General features: G+C 47.3%; 2 protein-coding genes across 4 annotated transcripts in view; both read left to right on the top strand.

Annotated features, from left to right (window-relative positions):
* Positions 1-1,190: 1,190 nt before the first annotated feature.
* Positions 1,191-7,119, top strand: EXOSC2 (exosome component 2). Of its 3 annotated transcripts, XM_086625085.1 has the most exons (9): positions 1,191-1,330; positions 1,410-1,511; positions 1,669-1,714; positions 1,964-2,053; positions 2,393-2,458; positions 2,622-2,690; positions 3,561-3,737; positions 3,912-4,040; positions 4,486-7,119. In XM_086625085.1, the coding sequence occupies exons 1-9, from the start codon at positions 1,206-1,208 to the stop codon at positions 4,564-4,566; spliced, it is 885 nt and encodes a 294-aa protein (XP_086481211.1). In that variant the 5' UTR covers positions 1,191-1,205; the 3' UTR covers positions 4,567-7,119. The 3 variants fall into 3 exon arrangements, with proteins under 3 accessions (XP_086481211.1, XP_086481212.1, XP_086481213.1); XM_086625086.1 differs by lacking the exon at positions 2,622-2,690 and having other exon boundaries at positions 1,218-1,330; positions 3,570-3,737; XM_086625087.1 differs by lacking the exon at positions 1,964-2,053 and having other exon boundaries at positions 1,218-1,330.
* A 5,173-nt stretch (positions 7,120-12,292) lies between these two features.
* Positions 12,293-21,103, top strand: part of ABL1 (ABL proto-oncogene 1, non-receptor tyrosine kinase) — a 78,895-nt gene continuing 70,084 nt past the window's right edge. Inside the window, exon 1 of the mRNA XM_086624923.1 lies at positions 12,293-12,689. Coding sequence (XP_086481049.1) covers positions 12,554-12,689 — 136 coding nt within the window. The 5' untranslated portion in view covers positions 12,293-12,553. The remainder of the gene's footprint in view (positions 12,690-21,103) is intronic.

Consider the following 21,103-nt stretch of genomic DNA (forward strand, 5'->3'; position numbering starts at 1 on the left):
CACAGGCAGGTTTTGCAGGGGACCCTGTGCTCTGCCGGGCTGTGCCTGCTCCAGCCCTGGGACCACTGCTCCCCACCACTCCCCGCAGCCGGGAGGGAACATTTCTATGATTCTGTGATTTCTGCTGTTATTTTTACCGCCCTCTGGGGACAGAGAAAACCCGTCCCCGGGCCAGCTCTGTCCCCGAGGATAAATCTAAGCGCCCTCTGGAGTCCTGCCACATGCGAGAGGAGGGCTGTGTATCATAAAGCTTAAAAGAAGGTATTCTAATATTAATTATAAGTCTAAGATGTATAAAGTTCTCACAAACTGTGTTTTACTTCCAGAAAAACAGACAAAACAAAACGAAAAACAAACAACCGTCACTTTAACTTTGTAAATATTTATGTAAACATTATTTACAAAACTTTGATATTATATATTATTTGATTGTATATGTACACAGTGTAAATACATTTGTACCTCTCTTGTATTCTAAATAAAAACTACTTGGAACGTTTATCATTTAGAAGATGGGTAGCGTGGAGAGCTTTGTTTCGCTGTGTGCCGGGGAAGGATGCAGAGGTCGGGATGAGCGAACGTTTAGACTAGCTCAAGGTGAGTAAAGACACGTAGCATCATCTGTTGGACCAAATAACGCAGCTGGGAAGAGGAGGGACCAGCTTTGGGAAAAACAAGCCCTTCTGCAGGTCTGGAAGAGACGGGACACGTGCAGGAGCGGGCGATGCTGTTTGGGCTGGTACCTCCCTGTCTCCATGTGTACAGGCTCTATTTGGAGCAACGGCTGTTGAGATCCTTTGATGTCTTCCGTGAAATAATGGTCGTGTTTCATCCGCGGTGGGCTAGAGGTGCCGGGGCGCTGCGAGCCCCAGGCTGGGGTCGCCGGGAGGCTCGTGGGGGCCCGGAACCCCCCCGGTGCGGCGGGGAACGTTCCCGGGGAGCTGCCAGCCCCGCAGCCCGCCCCAGGGGGCGGAGACACTCTGCCCTCACTAAGCATGGCCCCCCTCTCTCTTTGGTTCCCAACGCAGCGAAGCCCACGACTCCCTTTCCTGCCAGGAACAAAAATGGCGGCCCAGGCACATGACCGCCGCCCTCACTCAAGATGGCGGCGCCTGCGCCTCAGACGCCTTCTCGCCAGCAGTCAACTAGGCGGGCGGAAGGCGCGTACGGATGGGGTCAGCGGCGCGGCGTCGCCCGCACTCAAGATGGCCGCGATCAGCATGCGGCTCCCGGTGGCCCGCAAGGCGGTGGGGCCGAGCGCGCCGCGGGGCGGCGAGAAGCACCTGGTGGCGCCCGGGGACACGATCACCACGGACACGGGCTACATGAGGTGGGGCGGCGGCGGGGGGGAGGCGGCGGCGGGGGCCGGGCGGGCTCGGGCTCCGCTCAGGCGGCCGCTCGCTCCGCAGAGGCCACGGCACCTACGTGGAGGAGGAGAAGCTCATCGCCTCGGTGGCGGGCGCCGTGGAGAGGGTGAACAAGCTGGTGTGCGTCCGGGCGCTGAAGACCAGGTGAGCGCGCAGCGCGCCTGGAGCGCCGGGCGGGGGTGGCGGCTGCTGGCCGGGCCCCGCGCCGGGCGGGACGGGGAGTGTGACGGGCCGCTCCCTCTTGTCCCGCTCCCTCTTGTCCCGCTCCCTCTTGTCCCGCTCCCTCTTGTCCCGCTCCCAGGTACAACGGCGAAGTCGGCGATATCGTGGTCGGCAGGATTACGGAGGTAAGGCTCGGCTTTTCCTGATGCAGCGCGGAGGAGAGTGGCCTACTGGCGTGTCCGGCTCTGATCCGGAGCGCTCCTGACGTTCCCTAAAGTGCGTTAGTCCTGCGTGGGTTTTAACCGGGATGAGGCTGGAAGCAGCAAGCCGAGCTGTCTCCTGTGGGCTCGGCTGGCAGCGGGGCCTCCTGCTCTGCTGAAGAGCTTCTGTTCGATTTTTGAGCATATATCAACAGATCATTTTTTTTTCTCCAGGTTCAGCAGAAGCGATGGAAAGTGGAAACGAATTCCAGGCTAGATTCAGTCTTGTTGTTGTCATCTATAAATTTACCTGGTGGGGAACTGGTGAGTGTAGTTCACGCAGAGCAGTGTCAGAGCCCTGTCGTCTTCTGCTTCCGTGGCAGAAGCCGAGGCACTGGGAAGCTCTGGAGCTCATCCCACAGTTAGCACAAGGGTAGCGTTGGGTTTTGAGGGTGGGTCTGTAGTGCTCCAATATCTTTAACTCTCAGTGTTATTTGGAAACAAACACATCAGAAATCCAAAGGCAGGCCAGTCAGTCTGGTTTTCCTTTGGTGACTGGATTGTGTTTTGCACGGCATCCCAAGGTCCCACCACGGCGTAGGTATTAACTGATGTTTTCTCGTTCTGAGCGATGTGTAACTTTTCTTGCCTCCTGCGTTTCAGAGAAGGAGATCAGCACAAGATGAGCTTGCTATGAGGGACTATCTGCAGGAAGGGGACCTCATAAGCGTATCCTTCTGCTCGTGCTCAGACAGAGGAGCCAAGGGGCACGAGGAGAACAGCCAGCCTCGGCCAGCCTGGCTGGTAGTGCGAGCTCTCAGCCGGGGGGCGGCCAGCGGCAGTTGGCCCTGGGCAGCATTACAGACCTTGTTTCCTTAAGTGGCACTGACAGGCAGAGGTCCAGTCTATATTTTCTGATGGGGCTGTATCGCTGCACACCCGGAGTCTGAAATATGGGAAGGTAAGTTGTCCAAAAGCACTTGGTCTTGGTGTAATTCTGCTCCAGTTGACTTGTATAAGGCCGCTTGGAGGGTTTTTTAAGAAAAAAAAGCTCTGGAATAGAGCAGGATGTTGTTATAGCCCGTTCCTGCAGGTTGGGAAGAGTCTTAGCTTGTATGTAAGGAGCACCGAGCGGAGTTTCCTGAAAGCGGAGGGAGTGCCCTTGAGCTGCCCTTTGAGCTGCTGCCCTCCCTGCCCCCAATTACAGCCTGTGAGTCCTTTTTCCCCCACTAGCTGCCTGGGAATTTAACCTCGGGGAGAAAAATCTTCTGACTCCAACTTCATCACTCCACTTCTGCAGGCCACTGCCCCTGTGACTTGTTTCTCTCTCCAGGGCTCTGTTTTAGGCTTTACGCAGTTGGCATTTACCTCTGGTTTTGTGCACTGAAGTAAGCCAAGGGGCTACTGGAGCGTGGGCTGCAGTTCGGGATTACCAGACCGAGGGAATTAGCACGGAAAAGATGAAAGCGAAGTGTGCTTGTTGCACAAAGGGTGAAGGACAGTGATTGGATTAAGAGGGAGAGTGTTCTGCTAAATTTGGCCTCTCGGTCCTTATTTTTCTGCAGGGATGGTTGATGTGTAGCTACGATCAAGGTACTTTTAACATGCGTGCTGAGCACTTAGAGTATTCTTCATCTTCAAAGGACTGCACAGGCATTAGCTAATCCTCCCAGCACTCCCAGAGGCAGGCAGGTTTTAGAGTCACTGTTTCACAGGAAAAGGTGTTAAAATTGACTGGTTCCTAGACCAGGAGTGGAGTGCATGTCAGTGACTTCATGTTATCTATGGTGGCTCATGTCTCTTATGCTGAGTCTCCTGGTTTCCTCTTCAGCTTGGCCAGGGTGTGCTTGTTCAGGTCTCGCCCTCCCTTGTGAAACGCCAGAAGACTCACTTCCACGACTTGCCTTGTGGTGCATCCGTGATCCTTGGCAACAACGGTTTCATCTGGATCTACCCAACTCCAGAGCAGAAAGATGAAGAGGCAGGGGGCTTCACCACCAACTTGGAGGTGAGGGTTCAGGGAAGGTCCTACCAACGATGTTTTCTTACTCTAACATAGTCGGAGGCACATGAATAACCTGAGACTTTCAAGATTTGCTCTTAGGTTCATGGTGAAGCGTTTTTACAGTAGGCTCACATTATTTCCCTCTGTGTTCATCTCTTTTCCTCTGTCCTTCCTCAGCCAGTTTCCTTGTCTGACCGGGAGATCATATCACGGCTCCGAAACTGCATTGTGGCTCTGGTTACTCAGAAATTGATGCTCTTTGACACCAGCATCCTGTATTGCTATGAAGCATCCCTTCCTCATCAGGTACAGAAACCAGTGGTGTTTAATTTATTCCGCATGCTGGGGAGGGAATGGAAAGGCTGAATCAGTTGCTGCTGAAGTCAGTAAGTTAGGTGGTGGGGCTTCCTTTTGGCTTTCCAGAGCCCACTTAGCTAGATGGGATGTTCTTCAGAACTATACCTCTGTTTAAGTCATCTCTCCTCTTCCCAAATACTGATGTGTGTCTCTTCAGGAGAGATGAGGAGTTGTCGGTAGCGTCTCGTTTGATTTCTTATGGTCTGTGTAAAAATTGCTAATTCTGGCAAAGCTGACTTTGCCTTGGACCCTCTGCCATGATAGCCTTATTTGACTACAACCCTCTCAACAAACTTGCTGCTCATTGCTGTGTGCCAGGGCCCCTCGTCTCCACGGAGTGTGCAATAGTAGTAGTTGATTTTTGGTGCCAATGTTACTCTTTTTTCCACTCCAGATCAAGGACATTCTCAAACCAGAGGTGATGGAGGAGATCGTTCTGGAAACCCGACAGAGATTGCTGGATCTGGAGGGATAGGGCCGATGGCCAGAAGCAGTCATTTGAAGTCCCAGCATGGCAGCTTTTTATTCTGAGTACTTTTTTTTTTTTCAGTGTTCTAGTCCCCAACATTCATTCCACACTTCAGAAACCACCCAAATTCCTCATTTTAACTCGTAGGATACCTCCTGAGCTCTTTTTGTTCAATAGTACTAAATAGTACTTAAGTACAATAGCCTTTTAGTGCAGCAGCCTGAAAAACTGCTATCTGACCTTTATGAAGATGGAAATGCAACTGGAACATATCTCATAGCACTTGTTGCTGTGCCTGTTGCCCCTGAACTTTGTGCAGAATGATAGAGAGGAAGGGATGTGTTTTGTGATACTTCTCTCTCCTTAAAGGCTTCCTAAATGGTTTTGATGTTCCTTTACTGTGACAGAGATCTGCCAGTCTGTTCTCTGACTGAGAGCTCTTGTTTTTCTCTTTAAGACTGCAAATCACAGGTACAATTCTTTAGAGGACAGGGGTATCCACCCCACTTGCTAACCGCGTTTTGAGTCTGGCTGTTCATGGCTTCTGTGTCTCAAGGGTATGAGATTGGATGTGGGGTGACGTGGCTGTCCACATGAGCCAGGAGCCATGGGTGAGCAGTGTCTTCTCAGTCTATCTGCATCCTGCTGGTCTCTTTTTTTTTTTATGCTTGATGTGGTGAGCTCTTCCTCTGAGGAGGTTCCAGTATTGTTTTCTATTAAATATTTTACATTTCAATAAATTTTTTGAAACAGATCAGTCATTCAGGAGTGTGTGCATTAGTTGGTCTTTCTCCAGAATTAATCGGGTCTAGCTTGAGAGCTATGATTGGCTCAAGTTTCTTTGTGCCAGGACACTCAGAACAGTTGCAGTGTCCTGTTATCTCCTCTTCAGCTGTTGTTCCTCATCCCGTTCAAGCAGGACTTGACCTTCCTCTTCAGCATATCTTCTGTGCGGAGTTCCTCCGTAAGTAGGTTGCCTGGCATTGTTCACAGTGGCACTCTCAACATCGCTTCTCTGCAGGATCCTGTGGAGAGGTGAGTCGTGCAGCAGCTGTGTCTGGCGATGATGGGCAGCCCAGTGTGATGCTGGTGAAGATCCTTGGGTCAGCGGTTAGATGTTGGCATGGTGGGCCAGTTGTTGGCAGTCAGTCGCTTGCCTTCTCTGTGCAGAATGGATGTGATGCCTTCCTTAGAACATCCTCTCAGACCTCTGGTGCTATATTAGAGCTGTTTGTATCATATATGTGTTGTGTGTATATATTCTAGTTGTATTGTGTTAGAGCTGCTTGCACCACAGTGCTGTAATTCTTAAAAAGGATGAAAAAGCAAAATGTCTGCCCTAATTGTCCCTGAATCTAATTCTAGCGTTGCAAGTTCTCATGCTTGCCCCAGGCAAAAGGAAAAATTGTTTGCTCAGTCTTTTCCTAGGAACTAGAAATAACACATCGCTTCTTCTCATCTCGTTCCAACTGCTCTGCCTGCAGTCCGGAGGGAGCACTAGGTGGCAGCTTTGGATCATGTTTGTGGGATTTACATTCTCCAGCAGCTCTGCCTCATTGCCCTGCCAAATAGCAAAGGCTGGATGTCTGCCACCCGTGCTGCTACCTAAATACTTGAGCATTATGGAGCTCAGTGGCTAAGGACAAGCAAGGACATGGGTAATCCGTTCTGCTGCTGCACAGCTGAAACTTCTGCCCATGCTGCCTCTGTAAAATAATAATTAACTTCTCGGGAATATCAGTGGAATGCTCCACACAAGACCTGGGAGTTGTTATTTTTCGAGTTTTTTAAGGATTCCGTAGTAAGTGCTGCACCAGTCACATCCTCAAGATGATTTGGAAAATTTGAAAACTGAAGGTCGATGGTGACACTTTGAGGTCTGTGCATGGGGCTGGTGGCAGCATTATCTAAATCTGCGTGGACAGGAACAGCGCAAAAGGCTAAAAGCTTTAGCAGCCTCTGCATCTTTTAATTAGAAAGTACCTCTTTTTTCCTCTACCCCATTGCTGTAGTTTAGCAGCTGTTTATCTTATTACCATATAGGGAGATTCAGGGATTTATGCTGTGAGGCTTCTAGGTATAAGCAGATTGGGGATACACCAGCAATGAGATAAAGTATCTGATGTTCCCTGTTTTTAAAGCATTTTTGAAGGCTGATGGAGAGGTCTGTAGTTAATCCAGTAGATCTCTCCGTGTCTCTGCCACTTAAATTTAAACTCTCTGTCAGTTAAAGGGCAAAGGGGTGAAGAGGCTGTACTTCACTGCTTCCTAAAGAGATCTGATACCTGGAAATACTTCTGCTGAACTGGTGCACGAAGGCAGAATGCTTCTCTGTCCTCAAGCAACCTCTCTGCAGGCATCGAACAGATCAGAAAGGGGTTGGGGAGATTTTGAGGCTCTTGAAAGTGCTGGTGGAAACATGCTGAGGAAATGTGCTGTGGAGGTGGTTAATTTAGAGTTGGATCATGCTCGTGATCCAAGCATGAGCTATCAGACCTGCAAGGTGAGACAGTGCCAGACACAGATCTCAGGAAAACGGTGCTGCTGTCTCTGCAGCAGGCTGTGTGGGCTGCACAGCTGAGTTGTTACATATTTTTTCCTTCCCCCCCCCCACCTTATTCTTTTTGTCTCTCTACATAGCAATCTTTAAAACTGTGGTCTATTTGCAGGCGTCTTATGCTAGCCCTCTCTCCCCATTGTGAACCTTTTTCGGTTCTTTCTGCTCAATAAATGAGCATATAACATGAAAAAGAATGAGCCCAAGACCTGGACTGCTTTAGCTCTTGAGCTTCGATTCCTTCTGCTCGCTGCAGAGTTCCTGATATTTCGGCCTTGGGGATGTATTAAATCCCTTGAAGGGGGAGGGTGTGTGAGTCATCCCGTGCTCCCGAATACCTGGCACTTTTGTTTTTAAGCCTGAGAACAGGAGCACCAGCTGGTAAGGTTTGGTTATGGGTTTTATTCTGGTATGTGGAGGCAACTGAAGGTCTCGGTATTTTCCTCCCTGGCCACCAGGAGTCATGGCTGTTCTTTGTGAATTCATCCAGTGCTTTGCCAAGCCCAGACCGAAATTCTGTAATAAGGCTTCAGCGAGGGGATTGCTGGCAGGTCCTGCAACCCCACCAAGCACAGCTTTCCAAGCCAGCAGGTAACAAGAGATGAGAATGACAAACTTACATGGGGAGGGAGCAACGTCCTGAGCAGTTTCAAAGGTGTCTAAAAAGGTACCAGGCCAGCTGCCATTTGCTGTTGATTTGGCTGAATCCCTATGACTTTTCACTGTCTTGACAAATGTTGAGGGCCACCAGTGCTCATCCATCTCAAAAGCAACTGGATGTGCTGCTGGGGCTTGCGGTTCCCATATGGAGAGGCTTCAAGTATCACTGTTCAGCCATGACAGTCGTGACGATATGGCAAATTACTTTTCCCCTGCGCCCAGCAGAGATGAGTGAGGAGTCAGAGGGGGTGTGGGGGGAGGCTCTGGCATCTCGGGTAGGTGGGCGAGCTGAGGACCCTACCCTGAGGGCAGGTCTGCACGGGAGTATGGGCAGGCTGTATAAAAAATGCCTTTGAAATGAGAAGTGCTGGAAATGTAAAGGACTCCAGCAAAAGCAGTGTCCTCTTGGATTCTTGAAATAGTCTGTGGGATTTGTTCTCTTGAATTCTTGAAATAGTCTGTGGGAATTTGCTAGGTAACTTTGAAGCAGGAAGGGTGAAAAGGAAGAAACTATGGCTACTCTGGTTTAAGAACAAAACCAGTCAAAAGCAGAGTGGGGAGGAAGACTAATAAGCGTTCATTTTTTCAGGGGGAACTAAAATGTCCATGCAGGCGTTAAAACAGCTTAGACCAATCTGTTTTCTTTGGTCACCAGTGTCTGACAGCGTGGAACCTGTTTGTAAACCAGCTGTAGCACCTGCCTGTGCTGCTTACTCCAGGGTTAATTCACGGCACAGATGTGCTTGAAAGTGGAGCTACTAAATAGTTCCCTTGCTGGTAAGTGCTGCCTGCAGAAACGAGAACACAAAATCGCTCATCTGTAGAAATAATTTTCCTGTTTCTTGGTGGCAGTGTTTGATTCATGTACTAATATGAAGAATGGCAGCTCCTCCCTTTACTCCCAGTAATAACCACTGGGATTTTAAATTTGTGCTAATGGGTTGTTAATCCAATTACTGCTGCTTGTTATGTTGCTTCTGTATCATCCACGTGCAGTTTTGCTGTTCAGTTGAGGTGAATGGTATAAACACAAAGCTTTGAGCAGATCCTAGAAGATACTGAAAACCCACAGATATTATAGGCAGTCTTGAAATGGTTGTCTCAGGTTCCTGAGAACTGCTAATTAATATGCTAGAGTTTATTATTTGGTAAAGAGGTTGAAGATTTATGATATTGTTATGGAGGAAACATCACTGCAACTGTTGGGTGTAACAACCCACACTTCATTGAAGGCAAACAGAAAAAGAATTGAAATTTCTTTTATGAAATATATGGCATGTACACTGGCCACATGCAAGGCTTGATTGAAAGAAACAATCTGTAGATTTTTAATTTGTTCTGCATTCACCTAATCTTTCTATCTCTGTCTTTTCATAATTTCTGAACCCACTGGACAACTTCAAGTTTGTTAACACAAGGCAATCATTCACAGAAACTGGCAGCGGGGTAGGGGATAGAAAAAATAATACCCTTCAGGAAGGAAAAGAGGACAGATATGCTGCTATGATATTTGGGAGTGAGCAGCTGGCCCATCTGCCCGTGTATAGCCCCAGATTAACTACAGCACTGCTTTGGGAGAGGAGAAATGCTTTTGGAGCAACTGCTGAGTGGAAAGAGGTCGGGGACTGCTGGCAAAGCACCTGCTCTGCTTTGCTGCTTGTCATTGCAAAGCATGATACAGCCTATATCGTCCAGAGCGCAGGTCCTGCTTACTTGCAATTACCTTTGAGTATTTAGTTCAAGGTCTTCCGAGTATCACGGACCTGTGGTTGTCTTCTGGAATTTGGTCTGCTTCAGCCCTGCCATGGTAGGAGAGATTATCCAGGATGCTCCAGTCAGACCCAGAAGGGAATAACTTCGTCAGTAAAAGATGGTTGGTATCGGGTTTTGTAACAAATTTCTCTCAGGCTGCTCGGCCTGTGTTGACAGACAGCTTTGTTTCCTCAGTTTCCTTCAATCCATGGGAGCTGAGCAGGGGGTTGGGTCACCCCTGTGAGAAGCTGATCTCCATTATTGAGATAATCCTAGAGGAATTCTACTGAGATGTGACTCTGGATTTGTCTCAGCATAATGTACCAGAATTTCACTCTCCTGCATGTGTGTAGCACAAACAGCCTCGGTACCTGCAGTTTGAGTCACTGATGGAGAAATGGAATGGTTTGGGATCAGTCTTCTGGCTAAGAATTAGTGATGTTGGAGCAGACGGGCACGGCAGAGGTGGAGGATCCCGCAGGGCTGCGTGAAGTACTACGTTTCGGATCCTGTTGTTGGAAGATTAAAAATACACATCTGCCAGTGACCTTGAATATGGCGTAGGAGTCATGGAGTGTGTTTGGATTTGTCACAAGGGAGGAGTCGCTATAAACAAGCCACACTGTGTCCAGATGGTTACCCTGAGCAGGAGGCTACTGCACAAAATTGCATTTGTGTGTTCTCCTGCTGTCGAGTGGGAGCAACCACAGACCTTTGACCAAAACACCCTGACCTCAAGCTGCTGCCTCAACCCTTCCCTATTCCCAAGGTGAACTGGAGAACGTATGAGACACTAAATATCTTTAGCGTCACCGTCTGTGCTCTTTAGCTCTGGGAACGCTTGTGCTGCACATCTAAGGGCACCACACTGCAGGCTGAAGAAGTTGGGGGTTTAACTTCATCCTTGTACCAAACGGTGCACAAAAGTAGATCAATAAAATATTTGTTCTATTGTCACGTTCATTGCCTCTATGGCTGTTTTGGTATCAAGGTCTGCATGTGCTCTGACAGCGGTAATAAGGAAGGGAAATCCTTTGTGAAACTGATCCCTGGTTGCGGAAAAGCTGATGGCAGTGCACACAGCTGACCCAGTAAGGATCTCTTCTTCCCTGTCTGTCTCTGCAAGAAATCCAGGGTCTGGAGCTGGCCGGGACCCTCAAGAGCTGTGTGCACAAGGGGTCTCCAGCTGGCAGAGGGCCAAGGAGCTCTGCTCAGATCTAAGGGTGACAAATTGGGTGGCCCTTGCCAAGGGGTAAGGGATCTGACATGAGCTTTCTGGGTCCTTGGTGATGTTACACTGGCAAACCCCTCTCCCACCTGTCGTTTTCACTGTCTTCCCCTTCATCTCCCTCCCCTCACGGCTCCCCTTCAATTTCCCTCATCTTCCCCTTTGTGCCTTCTCCATCCACCTCATCTTCCCCTCAGACCCCTTCATGGCACTCCAGTTTCCCTCACAGCTTCACCCCGGAGACACCTTCGTGTCCCCCATTCCCCTGTTCCCTCATCCTCCCCCATTCCCCTCACCGCTTCCCCCTCGATGCTCCTCACGGCTCCCCTCGCCCTCTCCTTCACCTCCATTCTCCTCACGGCCCCCCCAGCCCCCGCTCTGTCCCTCATTCTCCTCAGCGGTTCCCCCCATCTCCTCAGGGGCTTCCCCCTCGGAACGCCCTCACGGGCCCCAGGGCCCCGGCTGCCCCACATCGCCCCACTTCCCCCGAGCCGCCCCTTCTCCCCCCGGCAGGTTCCCGTCATGGCGGGGCCGGGCGCGGGCAGCGGCCGAGCCGGGCGGGAGGCGGGGGCGGAGGAGGAGGGGCCGGAAGGGGATGTGACCGCCCGCCCCGCCGGCCGGGGACGGGGCTGCGCCGCGCCGCGCCGGGGGTTCCGGGATCTCCCTCGCCGCCGGCAGCCGCCCCCCGCCAGTCCCGCTCCGCACCGCGGGTGCCCCCGGCGGCAGCCCCGGGGCACCCCCGCCCTGCGGCCCTTCGTCCCCCTCCTCCCGCCAGGCCTGGCGAGGTCCTCTTCGGGCGTCCGGCCGCCCCCCGCCCGGCCCCCTCTGCGTGTCCCGCCGCGGCCGGGCCGGGCTCGGCGCCGCTCCCGCTGCCCCCCCCCGGGCCTCCCCCGCGGGGATGCAGCCGGCCCGCTCACCCCCGCTTGGCCTCTTCTGGCTGCTGTGCAGGAACCGGCCTCCCGGAGCGCGTCCCCGGCCTCGCACCCCGGCGCCCGGCTCCGCCTGAGGCGGGCAGCAGGCCGGGAGGGCGGCCACCTGCGCCGGCCCGGCGGCTCCAGCGTTGCTTCGACGCCGCCATGGCCCCCCGGGCCCCGCCGGCCCGCTTCGGCTCCGCCGGGGTGCGGGAGAGGTAGCGGCGGTGCGGGCGGCCCGAGGCTTGCGATGGAAGAAGGCGAGGCGTGGTGAGGCCGGACCGCAGGAGCGCCCCGTCCCGTTCCCTCGCCCCCAGGAGCGTGTGGAGCCTCCGCTTTGCCGTGCGAGCTGGCATGGTTTCGGTGTACCTGATCCTGCTAGACTTCAGCGATACTTGAAGCCAAATACGTGGCTCCTTGGCCTTTGCTAACTCAATGCTATGCAAAAGAAAAGGAGGAGAAAAAAAAAAAAAGAAACCTTGACACTGGTTGCAGTGGGAATGGCTGTTTCCTGCCCTGGGTGAGCCTACGTGTGGTTTCTTGCTTGTGAGATGAACTAATTCTCCTTTACCCGGTGGAAGACACACTACGTATGGCAACCTGAAACTTTGGTTGACGCTTAGTCATTACTGAGCAGTTGGAACTTTTACTCGTTTTTTTGCATAGAGTCACCTAAGGAGCCTTGTTGCTGCCTTCAGAAGCATTGGAGGAACCTGCGCTTGTCTTAATTCCTCGCCTCAAGTGACTTTATCGCACAGCGAGTGCAACCGACGCGCCCACCGAAAATACGTTCTTCTTCAAAGCTCCTTCCCAACTTGGAAGATCAGGGATCACAGACTTCTTCAAAAACTTCTTGTTCTGGGAAAGGCTGCCCATAGTTACTTTATGGGGCAGCAGCCTGGAAAAGTTCTTGGGGACCAAAGGAGGCCAAGTCTGCCTGCCCTGCACTTTATCAAAGGAGCAGGGAAGAAGGAGTCATCAAGGCATGGGGGCCCACATTGTAACGTCTTTGTCGAACATGGTAAGAGGTTTCTATTGGCATTTCTTGTGGTCTAATTTTCATTTGCCAAGGTAGATGCAATATGGATTTATCCAAGGGCATGGTGCAGATACAGAGGTACTGTACTTTATGGAAGTCTTGTTTTCTCTCCCTTGCTTCTTTTAAGGTCAATATTCTGTGATTTTTTTATTAAGAAGATCCTTAACTTGGGTCAGATTGCTTGAAACCTGGGCAGAGGTTAATATACAGCTAAATGTAAAATACCAGGAAGTAACTTTTTAACGTTGTATAAGTTTCTCATTTCTGCCTTAGATATGTTCAGTTTAAAGTCTGGGAAAGTGTGTCATCCTTTTTGAGTTGTCTGTTTCATAGGTATAGACCAAGAACACCTGATGGTGATGCTATGGTTAGTGACAAACATTCTTTAATTTATGAAAGAGACTGTTATTTTGGAGGGGGGAAGAAACCCCAAACTTCTTTTGGAAAGTTTGTGGATACTGCTGTTGGGACAACTGATTGGAATAAAACAGTTTCTTGTTAATTCGGTTCATGCACTTACAGTGCTTTTGGTTAGTGGTTTCTCATAGTTGGTTAAGCCTTGATCTCGTGGTGGGATGGATTTAAATGCTAAAGGCTAAAAGTGGCCAAGTTAGGGGCAGAGCAACCCTGTCACTTGCTGATCTTCCACAAATTTAGAGGGGACAGAATCAAGAAAGAAGCTGGGTGAAAAACTCAGGACTCAGAGGTAGATTTAGTGACTGTTTAGAATGTTGCTTTTTTTGTTTTTTCCCCAAGAAAAAAAAAAAAAAAGAAAGAAATTGTGAACTGAAGGCACCTCTACAAAAGTGAGAGGCAGAAAGGCGTTGTTCCACTGGAACTTTTTGGAGTAATCCTTGTTTTTGCGTAATGCTTTTTGTATTCTTTGAGAAGACACACTGCTGGCCACTATCTTCGTCTGGAGAATGGGATTTTGACAAAGGTTCTTCAGCAGTTTTGTCCTTCTGAGAAAGTTTATGAACAAAACAAAACTGCATCTGTAATCTTCATATAACTGAAATATTTGCTGTGTCTGAGAACACTATCTGCTAGTTAGTAAAAGTTTTGATTCAATTTTGATTTATGCTGGGTTTTGCTTTCAAACTTTCTCTCAGCTTGTGTTTCTAGAAGGGCCCAAGAAATCCTGTGCAGTGTTCAGCAAAGACACAGGCAGAGATGCTGTGTAGGTACTACTGCGTTGAAATACTTACTGTATTGAGTTACATCAATGTTATTTCTTCTGATTTCCCCCCCCAAAGTTTGTGCACTGAGGTTATTTGGAAATTGAAGCTACATAAGGGACAGGTAGAGAATGTAAGGGCTAACTTGGCCCTCTGATGATAAACCCGCTGCTGGATTTTTCTAAGCTGTGCTTTCAGTCCTGTGACATTCCCGCCTCTCCACCCCTGCTTTGGTTGCTGCTTTTACTACTTTGGAGAGAGTTTCAAGGTCAGATGAGATACAGCCAGAGCGCTGGCTGCTAGCAGCAGTACAGTATTGTAACTACCTTTGGTGGTTTGATGTAGCAGAAGAGCCAGAAATGCTCCTTTTTGATCATCTAACAGGAATAGGCAGATGGTAACTTCTTGCCAGCATGACCTGAGGTCAGAAGATCCTAGCACGTTTGCAAAGAAAAATAGCGTCTGTAATGTCCATACACCATATGTCCACAAGAGTCCTCAGTGTCTTGATTTAGAAAAGAATAAACTTGAAAGGGGACATCAAGGCCAGGACATCTGTTAAGAGAACTGCAAAAGATCAGCCTCGCTTATCTACATGAGGAAAAGTTTCTTCCTTTGAGCGTATGAAATGGTTCTTCAAAGTACAGACAGTAGAAGGCTGTAGCACCATTTGTTGTTCAGCTCTGTTTTGAGTTTGGGCTGCTCCTATTCTGAAAAATGCTATCTTAAAGCATCTGGAAAAATACAGAAGGAACAAAGTTCATTTTAGAAAGTTCTTCATTTTCCTCTATTTTTTTAACTGATGATTTGTCTTTGAAATATATAGTCTGCCATACTTTATAGTTAATGGATAGAATGGTATTTAATGTTTTCAGTCCTCTTCAGGTATGGTTCCATAGGTTGTAGTTCATAAAAATAGATTGATGTATTTTCAGGGCTTAAGTTTTTGCGTATTTGTCTTTCAGGACTTTCGTTACACAGTTTCTTCTAAATGCCAAAGGCTGTATCTGGTTTCTCTGTCACACTGTGGGAACTAGTTTGTCCCAAGAAAATGAAGTTTCTTGCTTTTCATATCTAAGAAATGCTTAAGGAGAAATTCTAGAGCGAGTTGCTTAAAGCAAACCCCTAGAGATAGTGGAGCTCTTAAAGGTACTCGTTTGAAGTTCTTGTATATTAAAATGATAAAAAATTATATACAAAAAAAGAAGCAGGGTTGGTAGTAGCATGACTCTCCTGTTACATTTGTGTTTTTGTAAAGCTGTTTCATGACCCTGCTTCTGTGGGACCACTACCTGTGAAGTTCTACTGAGGCTCATTCAGCAGACACTTAGCAGTGATTTTCAGAGCACTGAGGGTTTTAATTGCTGCAGTGATATTGAATCTTACCCGAAAGGGTTAGTGAATATTGTTGGATACTAGAAGTGTAAGGCAAAATAACTTTCAGGGAAGTAATTCCATTTCTCCATCATTGCACTCTCCGAGGCACTCAAAGCACTGCTTCGAGAGGCTTCTGAAAAGCAAGGAGGCAACTGGCCAGAAATCAGCTCTGCTGGTGGTCAAACGCTCCGCAAGAATAATGCGGAAAGGCTCTAAATTTTGTCATGAGTTGACAACTGAGGAGTGCATTGAGGGGGGGAAAAATAATCCATGGGCAAGTTTTGGACTTCTTTCTTTGTTTTGTGGCTTTCTCCACTAAGGGTGTTTTACAAACTGGAGTTCACGCTGGTGTGGTTACCCTGGGCAGCAGAGTAGCCCTTGATGGGATTTTACAGATTTGATCTTGATGCAGATTAGTCAGTCTCTTAGGTTGCTTGCAAGCTTGAAATCGAGAAAGTATAAAGGCAAGGTTTGCCTCTTCCATGGTACTTTTTCTCAACTGCAAAATGAGTCTATAGTCACTGCTTTTTGGGAATATCCAACTGAGAGAAAAGCCAGCTGATGGGACAGTTGATGGGAAAGACTTTGTCAATGCATTTCAAAGTTTGCACGCTAGTGTTATCTTGTGCCTTTCCAGAACATTAATCTCAGCAAAACTCAAATTTCTGAAAGGAAAGGCTTTTCCTACAGGGCTCAGCTCTGATCCTGGGGTTGGCAGTATTTGACTGGAGTGATCAGCAAACACCGCATCTTCTCTTAACTCTCTTGGGTAGGTGTTGCTGTGCTGAATGATGAGCAGGCCCCTTGAACGTCTTGGTAGAACAGGATCTCCAGGCAAAAGCAGCACCTGAAGGCTTAAAAAAATGAATTCTAAATATTAGACCTGTGATGCTGAGGTGAGGAAGAGACGCTAGGATAACGCTTCAGCGAGGCAGTGGATTTGGTCCCCAGCTTCAAATTCCATTTACTGCACAGTTGACTGTCATGATGCTGCTTGGTCAAGAGCAGAGCAGTGTTCTGAGAGGTGAAATTCTGAGCGTTGTCTCCACTTGTGCGAGCCAGAAGGGTTGAGTTTTATATGTACTCCTTGCTGTGTAAATTGTGACAGTGACTGGGAATGGGGACTATCTTTCTGTGCCTGTGTTGGTGGGAACTTGAGCGTGATTTTTTGGATTTAAGAATGCAAAATTCTGGTAAATAGTATCTTGAAATATAAGTCTTTCAAATGATGCTACAGTTTGATGTATGTATTTGCTGTGATTGCTGCCAGTTTTGCTTTGATAGAGAAATAATTTGGGGGGAAGAAGAAACCTCTGAAGAGGTTCTGAGTATGAGACTTTATTATATGCTGCTTCTCGTTACAGGTAATGGATCACTGATAGATATCAACCTGGTCTTATAACTTTTTCATTGTTTTGTGTTTGGTACCTTCTGCCAAGTAATACAAATACAGCTAACTGTAAAGTTGGTAGAAAGAGAAGCAACTTTTTCAATCTGTGTTATACCTTTACACTGCCAGGGGGTGATAGTTGTTCAGCTTTGAGCTTTATTTTAAGTATCTGTAGAATAGAGTTGATAAAGTGTTCACATAAGAATGTTCTTTTAGTCTCTCGTAGTGTTAAATGTGCTCTTCCTGGTAGTTTCTCTTCCAGCAGGTGAGTGAAAGGGAAGCTTAAATGAGCTGTTTGCCTCACTGTAAAGAGAGATGAAGTCCAGGAACTGTATCCATTTTTCTTATACCTTTAGTGCTGAATATAGCTGAAGTCAGGCTACTACAGTCTCTTTCATGTTGTATCTGAACTTTTTTTTCCTACGAGGGTGCTGAAAGTTTTAGTGCTTTAATTAGGAGGTAATTATACAAAACAGATCCATAGCATAAGCTTGCCACAGCTGCCAGTTGGAGACATGCCCTATGAAATTCACTATTAGAAAAAAAAAACAACAATTAAAAGTATCTTTTCCTATATTATTGATTAAAAATTAATTTTAAAAAGTCTTTACGTTTAATAATCTATCTTGTTTTACACTGCTAAATTTCATGTTTCAACCACTTGGATTGTGAAAATGAGTAAATTATTTTATAATTGGTTCTTTCCTCAGGACTTAGTGGTTGACCAGCATATATGAATATATATCCCAATATTTACTGTTATGATTATATTGGTGTTTATTATTTTTATGAAATGCCAGTTGTTTTCATACCATGTAGGAATATGCATAATTCCAAGAAGTTTTATTTGTTTTTTTTTGTTGTGAGTAAAATGTTAGTAATAACTGTACGGCTTTGGAATATATTTTTATCAGCTGGGTGGTCCAGAGCAGGTTGTGATCAAGCAATAATACATGATTTTGTACTCATTATCCTTTATCCTACAGGTGAGCTCAATATATCTTCTTTATACGCAATATACATTTATTAGATAGTCCATTGCCATACATGGAAATGATTTAAATGAGATTCCTTCTGTGCTAGGGCTCCGTTTCTTTAAGCCCATGTTAGTTACAAACCCTGCATTTATCTCTTTCCATTGTTCCTTAGGGCATCTTTATACTCTGTCTCTGCTTCACCACCTCCAAAACCTGAGACTCGAAAGAAACTGCTTTACTACTCCTGATTCTGCTTTAGACCATTCACCTGGAATTGTATCGTTAGCATCGGACTAGTAGGAGTCCATTATTTAGAGCCTGCCTTCGGTATCTCGGGTCTGCGTTCTAAACTGGCAAAACTTTCTTCGTTGTTAGGTTGGAGATTTGGCACCTCCCAAACTTTAATTTCCATCTCTATTAGGAGAGACTTATCCCCAGCTTTTGAGATCATTGTGTATGTATCCAGCTTCGATGTGCTTTGGTCTTAGTCTGGTTAATGCTGGCATCTGCTGTGCACCAACTGCAGACTTGTTTACTGCCTCTGACTATGTCCCTTTTTGTCGTACAAAGCTCTTGCTATATTTTTTCCTGCTCCAATTATCAAATACCAGTAGGTTTCGCTAAGAAGCTCCTCCACAAAACTTGATCTAGGGTTGGAATATGTTAGGAAAGCAGACCTAAGACTTGCTAAACTGCTTTTCCACACACTGAAGTGGAAGATGATGATGGTGGGGAAAGGCTAATACTTCTTCTGGGCAAAAGCAGTTCTGTTTTGTGCACTGACTAATCTTTGATAACTTGTCATGTTTAAGCAGTTCATCTCCTTCATGATGAATAGGTGGTGATTGCTTGTATGCCAGACTTTCCTTAATAGATTGTGCTGGTTCTGCATTCTTATTCACAAATTTTAATAGGAAGGCTATGTGAGAAGATCAGGACAGGGAGGCAAGAGAAAGCTGCAGAGTATTATAGTATAAATCATTGCTTGTAAGCCATCATCTCGCTCAGCACACTTCAACGCTTACCAACAAACTCGCAGTATTTTAAATGGAAGAGTTTAAATCTTAAGCTTGAAAAGCGAGAAGTTGGCACAGTCCCGTCGCTGTCGCTGAGTTTCATCCCTGGTGCTCTCTGCAATGGGCTCTGTGGCACGTGGCAAATCATGAGGGTGCAGAAAGGTGAAAATGGCCTTGGAAAGTCTTGTCCTAAACCTTGGCGGTTTAGGGTGGGGATGCTGTTGTGTTGTGTCTCAGAACAATAGGGTTGTGTTTCCAGCTGTGCTTATAGGAACTCCGATAAAGCAGGCAGGAAATAAATGGGTATTGTCAGTCCTGGGCAGTTGTGCTGCATTTACTCACACGGATGCGACTGTACCCAGTGTCTTGGCAAGGTGTCGGAGGAGGAGTGCTGTTAACTGGTACCAGGCAGTCTGAACGCATGGCCACAGTTAGTCCAGCTCTTAACATCCAGCTGATACTAGTGGTGTGTTGGGTAAAGGTTCATAGCGTGCTGCCTTCAGCCTCCGTCCTCGTTTGGAGTGTTTTGGCATCCCCAGATTTCCCAGAACGTTACTGCAGCTCCATCAGTGTACTCGATCCACACCGCAAGGCTTAAAATATGGATTGCCGTGGTACTGTGTGGGAGCGGACGTTCGGTACGTCGTAGGTGGCATCTCTTTCAGCTAGAGAAAACGCTCTGATTGATTCACATTCATGCAGACAGAAGGAAGCGTTTGAAATACTACTGCCCTTCTGGAGTTATTGTTGCAGATGGACTTTCCTTTCTTTTTTTTTTTTTTTTTTTTTGGCAGGGGGAGGGGGCTGCCTTCTATCTGCAATGTCTGTTGATAGCTGTATAAAGAGTGCCAGTGTCTTCACCCAGCAGGCTTTTGTCATTTCAGACGTACTGCGCCGTTCCTGCGAGAAGGAGAAAGTCTCCTTATGAAAAGGTCTGTTGTGAAGCGCAGAAGTCCATCGCTGTAGGAGTGTGCAAAGCAGTTTCAGCAGAAGTGAGAAGGACTCTTGTTGCTTTCCTGTTGTTGACTGTCTTATCAGTCACCTCTTATCTTGCTCTATGCTGGTTGAAGATCAATCTAAACAACCTGTGGAGGTTACTAATCTGCTTACCAGAGTATCCATTTTATCAGTTTAAAGAAGAATCTTGGACAAAAAGGAGAATGAACATCTAGACAATTTTAGTAAGTGAAGCTGCCTAAGGTGATGTCTTTCCTTAGCACTTTGTTCTTTCTTTAAACTTGCACTTTTAGTCCCACTTCTGCCATAACTTTTTGTGAAACGTCTGGAAGTTGCACCACCCTGATGGCAAAATTTGATACGAATCTGCTAAAATGGTGTTCTTTGCTCTGGGAGGAGTCCCTTTTCACACATCTCATTGTAACGATGGGGCAAGCGTGTCCTGAATGCCAGCTTGCTTTAATTTTTGCTTAAAGTACTTTCTGAAATTAGATTTTTTGTTGTTGTTGTTCTTTCCCAGCATTTTTTCATTGCTGTTACCAGTTAGGTTGCGAAAAGCATGAACTTGCTTTTCCGCAGAGTGACTGTTGCTAATTTACACGGGCGCAAGCGAGATCATCATTCTTTCATGAGTGAGGAGACTGTCTGATTTATGTTGTGCCACCTCTGTGCTCTGTTTTTACCTAATGAATAGAATTTCACAGCAGATTATTAATCATTAAGACTTTGCTTTCATTGTGTGTATTAAAGAATCAATATTGCTAGACGTTGCCTGCCTCAAGAAGCTGCTTACCCATTAGTGTCGCTTTTCTAAGGCATTTTGGTGCGTTTGTCTTTTAGACTGACATCAGTTCCTACCTTATTCCTGCCCTATCAACTCAGTGCTTCTCGTGTGCCGTTCCAGGGCCCGAGTTGTGTCCAGTCTGTCCCTCTGTAGACTCGTCCTTTGAAATGCCATCTGATCAGTAGCAAATCCTGTTTGGTCCAGTCTCTCCTTAAAGCTTATAAAATAGGAATATGCTGAACCTTTGTTCTGCTGTTGTTTGCACTCCACATTTTCATCAGAGAGGGAATGGCGAACTCGGAAGCTAGGAATAATGTGCGGTGAAGACGATATTGAATTGCATACTCTGCTGCCTGTTAAATGCCTGGGGTTTGGGATGGCAAAGCCTGAAGTACAGGATTCTCCCATTTGCTGACGGGCTGTTTGTTCCCTGTCTGATGTCCATTGCTGTTGGAAGTACAGAGTGACCTGGGCATGTTCCTTGTGTTTCCCGTCGCACTGACGCTGTGTAGGAGGAAATTTCTCTTACTCTGCGCATCCACAATCTACCAACACGCACAGCTGAACTCGGTCAGGTTTTTGCAGTGACCCCCATGAGCTGATCAGCTGCCAATCCACACCTGGTGGTGGCTTTTTCATCGCCTTTTTTTTAATGTGTATTCCCCGAATAAACAATGTTGTTTTTCCAGAGGCTGAATGTGTGAATGGTAGTGGGAT

The sequence above is a fragment of the Tauraco erythrolophus genome, chromosome 22 (assembly GCF_009769465.1).
Source record: "Tauraco erythrolophus isolate bTauEry1 chromosome 22, bTauEry1.pri, whole genome shotgun sequence".
NCBI classification, from domain to species: domain Eukaryota; kingdom Metazoa; phylum Chordata; class Aves; order Musophagiformes; family Musophagidae; genus Tauraco; species Tauraco erythrolophus.

Excerpts from the sequence above, each read along its gene's own strand:
- EXOSC2 (XM_086625085.1), top strand. The coding sequence starts at position 1,206 with ATGGCCGCGATCAGCATGCGGCTCCCGGTGGCCCGCAAGGCGGTGGGG. Across the intron at positions 1,331-1,409 it reads ACGGACACGGGCTACATGAG|AGGCCACGGCACCTACGTGG; the intron begins GTGGGGCGGCGG and ends CTCGCTCCGCAG. Across the intron at positions 2,054-2,392 it reads ATTTACCTGGTGGGGAACTG|AGAAGGAGATCAGCACAAGA; the intron begins GTGAGTGTAGTT and ends CCTGCGTTTCAG.